The sequence below is a fragment of the Penaeus chinensis genome, chromosome 21 (genome assembly GCF_019202785.1).
Source record: "Penaeus chinensis breed Huanghai No. 1 chromosome 21, ASM1920278v2, whole genome shotgun sequence".
Taxonomy (NCBI): Eukaryota; Metazoa; Arthropoda; class Malacostraca; order Decapoda; family Penaeidae; genus Penaeus; species Penaeus chinensis.
Genome location: NC_061839.1, coordinates 4,796,521 through 4,801,520, shown reverse-complemented (window position 1 = coordinate 4,801,520; position 5,000 = coordinate 4,796,521). Strand labels below are relative to the sequence as shown.

General features: G+C 40.5%; 1 protein-coding gene across 4 annotated transcripts in view; it reads right to left on the bottom strand.

The window, feature by feature from the left end:
- LOC125036648 (putative phosphoenolpyruvate synthase) overlaps nucleotides 1–5,000 on the bottom strand; it is a 38,979-nt gene that overhangs the window by 5,554 nt on the left and 28,425 nt on the right. For 3 of the 4 annotated variants that reach the window (XM_047629429.1, XM_047629430.1, XM_047629431.1), the window contains exons 19-26: nucleotides 4,573–4,743; nucleotides 3,492–3,629; nucleotides 3,123–3,207; nucleotides 2,275–2,363; nucleotides 1,693–1,848; nucleotides 854–913; nucleotides 454–554; nucleotides 22–129 (exon numbers count right to left, since the gene is read on the bottom strand). In XM_047629429.1, coding sequence (XP_047485385.1) covers nucleotides 22–129; nucleotides 454–554; nucleotides 854–913; nucleotides 1,693–1,848; nucleotides 2,275–2,363; nucleotides 3,123–3,207; nucleotides 3,492–3,629; nucleotides 4,573–4,743 — 908 coding nt within the window. Of the gene's footprint in view, nucleotides 1–21; nucleotides 130–453; nucleotides 571–853; nucleotides 914–1,692; nucleotides 1,849–2,274; nucleotides 2,364–3,122; nucleotides 3,208–3,491; nucleotides 3,630–4,572; nucleotides 4,744–5,000 lie in introns of those variants that run through there. The other variant, XR_007115912.1, reaches the window with a different exon arrangement.

Here is a 5,000-nt window from a genome sequence, read left to right as displayed (position 1 = left end):
CCGCCCTCGTCTCCGCATTACCTGTACGCTTTCCGGAGTCCGTCGAGGATCTTCACTATCAGAGATTTCGTGGCCTCGCGGTTCACGACGGCCTCGCGGCACATGGGAAGCACGAACTTCAGCGAGCGTCTGTGGAAGAGGAGAAGGCGGAGCGGTATATATCCTGCTTTTCCATTGACCCATTTGTTCATTTCTACCAGTTGTGTTGGAGACGAAGTCGGTGGTAGAGTCTGCTCGTTGATATCTTTGCGAGGGAGATGTTTTCTTGTATCTACGCTGCCGTTGTCATTACCTTTATCATTTTCATTATGGATTTAATCATTATCATTGGTAAACAATATTTACTTATACTTCAACATAAACACGAGTATAACCATCAGAAATTTCACCATTACTACCAACATCAACGTGGAAGAGCATATAACATCTAACATCACAGTCGCCTTTTCTTACCTGGTCTTGGGCTTCACCTGACTTCGGATGCTGTCAAGAGCTTGGTCAATGGAAGTCACTTTCTTCACACTCGTGTAGCTACTGGGATTTCGCACCATCACCTGTTCGATTACGTAACTGCAGTACAGACATGCATGCGTGTTTACTCCGTACATTCTCTACGCATTCTCTACAACAGATTTGCTTATAATACGTCAAATTATATAAAAATGTCGACGTCACAATGAGCCAGTATAAAGCCGATTCAAAGTCTACATATATATATATATATATATATATATATATATATATATATATATATATATATATTTTTTTTTTTTTTTTTTTTTTTTTTTTTTTTAAACATTTCACCCTAATCTCTTTTCTTTTTCAAATCTCAAATAGTTCTATAAATCTTTACCTGCAGAGTCTGGACGAGCGTGTGAGGGTCCATTCCCCAGGAGACAGAGTGAAGGTCGAGCTGGAGAGAGAAAACTGGTATGAGAAGCAAGTAACTTTGAAGTTCAAATAAAAATACTTTCATCTGAATATGATTAAATATTAGTTGAAGTACTTTCATTTATACATGAGTAAATGAACATTGTCTGGAAAATGTTAAGGAATTTTCAAATAAATATTAACATGCAGTTATGATTTTTTTTTTTTTTTTTTGCTTTTAATGAGTATATATACATGGCGCTCATTTCAGACTAGGAGCTTTCAGTTTCACACGAGTTCATGAATATCAAAGAAATGGTTAAAGCCACTGGTGAACAATAAGTAACAATAGAATAAAATATAAATACAAACATATATATTTGTCCCAATGTATACCTATATATCTATCTATTTATCTATCTCTATATATGTCTGTCTATCTTTCTATCTATCTGTCTATCTTTCTCTCTCTATCTGTCTCTCTCTCTCTCTCTCACTCACTCTCTATCCCTATCTATATCTATCTATCTGTCCATATCTACATCCATCTATCTATCCCTATCTATATCTATCTATCTATCCCTATCTGTATCTATCTATCCCTATATGTATTTATCTATCCCTATCTGTATCTATCTGTCCCTATCTGTATCTATATATCCCTATTTATATCTGTCTATCCCTATTTATATATATATCTATCTATCCCTATCTATCCCTATCTAACGACCCCTACCTCTATCTATCTATCTATCTATCTACCTCTCTGTATATACAACACTTCACACATCACAAATTCCTCCCAGTGCCGCCCGACCAAACCTCCTTGACGCAGCGATGTCCGTGCTTGGCGAGGAAGGCCCTGAAGGCGGTGCCGACGAGGCCCGGGTCGCTCTCCAGCCACACCTGAGCCTCGTCCCCTGCCATTCCGAGGAATTCGTCCACCTCCTCGTTCTCGGCGATCACGCGAGCTAAGGCCTGGTGAGAGGAGGTGAGGCTGTTTAACTTGTGTTAAACGGTTTGGGTTTTGGTTTGTGTGTGTGTGTGTTTTCTTTGTTTGTGTGTGTGTGTGTTTTCTTTGTCTGTGTGTGTGTTTTCTTTGTTTGTGTGTGTGTGTGTTTTCTTTGTTTGTGTGTGTGTTTTCTTTGTTTGTGTGTGTGTATTTTCTTTGTTTGTGTGTGTGTGTTTTCTTTGTTTGTGTGTGTGTTTTCTTTGTTTGTGTGTATGTGTGTTTTCTTTGTTTGCGTGTGTGTGTGTTTTATTTGTTTGTGTGAGTGTGTTTTCTTTGTTTGTGTATGTTTGTGTATGTTTACAAGTTTAGACTGAAATATGTTCTCTAGCTTCGGATATAAACCTCTATTGAAGCTTGGCCCCTTAACACTCGCGGAAACGACTTGGTTTTACCTTCAGCGCCGTCGGGACGTCCGCTGATTCGATGCCGGTGCACGAGGAGAGGAGAACGGCGATGTCGGACCTGTTATCCTCGCTCAGCTCTGTCGAAGGGAAGTAAGAGTTGTGATGGTTGGATTTCCCTTTTCTCTCTACATCTTTCTCTAGTCTTTCGTCTTTATCTCAATCTGTATCCTTTTTGTCCGTCTGTCTGCCTCTCTCTCTCTCTCTCTCTCTCTCTCTCTCTCTCTCTCTCTCTCTCTCTCTCTCTCTCTCTCTCTCTCTCTCTCTCTGTATCTCTCTTTTTCCCACTCGGCTTCTGACGGGTTCCTCCCCCTCTCTCGTCCCCCCCCCCTCTCTCTCGCTCTCGCTCTCTCTCTGTCTCTGTCTCTGTCTCTCTGTCTCTCTCTCTCTCTCTCTCTCTCTCTCTCTCTCTCTCTCTCTCTCTCTCTCTCTCTCTCTCTCTCTCTCTCTCTCTCTCTCTCTCTCTCTCCCCTCCTCTCTCTCTCTTCTCTCTCTCTTACTCTTCTCTCTCTCTCTCTCTCTCTCTCTCTCTCTCTCTCTCTCTCTCTCTCTCTCTCTCTCTCTCTCTCTCTCTCTCTCTCTCTCTCTCTCTCTCTCTGCCCTCCTCCTGCCTCCTCCCTCTTCCACCCCCTCTCTCTACCATCCGCTTAACCGCAGCAATCATAGCATCATGTTGCTTTATAATAATTTACGATATATCAATTTCTTTACAGCAACTCAATTACAACATGAAAACGAAGTCTTAAACTAGCCCCTAATCTGAGTTTCGACCAACGCTTTGAGAAAAGGCACTCGGGAAACCTTCTCAAGCTTTCTTTCTCTCACTTAGGTCTCCTTACCATTGTTGTCCTCCGCTAGCATCTGGAGGGCGATGCACTGGCTGCTGGAACTGAATTTGCTCGTCAGGACGTGGTTGTGGCAGCCCTGCGGTCATCAGAAAGTCGGGTATTTTAAAGTATAAGCCGACAACGAATAGACATACATACTGTATAAAAATGCTCGTGTATATCAACTGGAAACAAAACTTGCATGACAAAAGAATAACTCTCACCGGAAAGCGTGATGGGCAGTCAAACAAACAAAAACAGATGAGGAAGCGAATGATTTAAACGAATAAATAACAACACAGAACAATAAAGAACAATAGAAAAACAATAAAAGAAGAGAACGGAAGACGACTTCACGATATATCAAGCCTTACGCCTCACCTCAACTAAATCTGGGAGATGATGAGTGATTTCAGTATAAAGCGCCTCGGGAGACAAGGTCCTCCTTCCCTGATCTAAGTTGTAATCTCCGAACATCCGGCGGCATTTTCTGACTCGGCCGCCGTTGGAGAACTTGTCCTGAAACGGATCACGAAATGGGTGGTCTTTGAGAGAATCGTTTGGTGATAAAGTTTCGAGAGTGGAAGAAAGGTGAATGCATGACTTTTTTTTAGATTCGTGTCTTTCTGGATTATATTTATTCATATGTATATTTGTCTACTCATTTATCTGTATCAGTCTATCTATCTGTCGATCAACCAATCTATCTATCAATATTTTGTTGCTGATCATCTTCTTTTATCAAATTTTCTTTCTCTTTCTCTTTTTATCTCTTTGGGAGTGGTTTAAGATACTTCAGGTAGAGAGTAAAAAAAAAAAAAAAAAAATAATAATAATAATAATAATAATAATAATAATAATAATATATATATATATATATATATATATATATATATATATATATATATATATATATATATATATATATATACATGTGTGTGTGTGTATAACAATCCTCCCTGACCTGGCCTCGAACCTAGGTCACTCCGGGTATGAGACTGGAGGGCCAGTACTAAACCAACAATGCCACACGACCCTTTTAGTGGGTCGTGTGGCATGGTTGGTTTAGTACTGGCCCTCCGGTCTCATACCCAGAGTGACCTAGGTTCGAGGCCAGGTCAGGGAGGATTGTTATACACCTATATCAATGCGGTATTGCATTATTCCATCTTTCATATATATATATATATATATATATATATATATATATATATATAAGTGGGAAACATATATACATCTATAAACCTATTGGAGAAAATGTAAAACACCTATATGATGCCAAGCTAATAACTAATCAAAATACCAATGCTACGAGGTAAGACTTATTGGCAGCGGATGAAGCTAAGCCATTGAATTCCTTTGTCTATTCCCTGAATCAAATTCTACATCAAATCATAAAACACGAAAAATAATAATCTAATCAATAAATTAAGGGGAAATGGAGAAACCTGGAATAACATACGTAAATTAAGCTGAACATGACTTGCAGAAATGTCGCCCTATTCATAATTCCGTAGCGCTCGATACCCCAGGCCAGGAACTGTGGCGTCGTGACCTCGTACCCGTGCACACCGAGGTCAATAGCCTGGTTCGTGGCGTTTACTTCATTGCTTTGGTTGTGCTGGTATTGCATCTGTTGAGGGAATGGTTGCATTGGTGATATTGGTGGGTGGATATACTTTCTCGTTCTTGCTCTCCTTCTCTCTCTCGCTCTCTCTCTCTCTCTCTCTCTCTCTCTCTCTCTCTCTCTCTCTCTCTCTCTCTCTCTCTCTCTCTCTCTCTCTCTCTCTCTCTCTCTCTCTATCTCTCTCCCTCTCTCTCCCTCTCTCTCTCTCTCTCTCTCTCTCTCTCTCTCTCTCTCTCTCTCTCTCTCTCTCTCTCTCTCTCTCT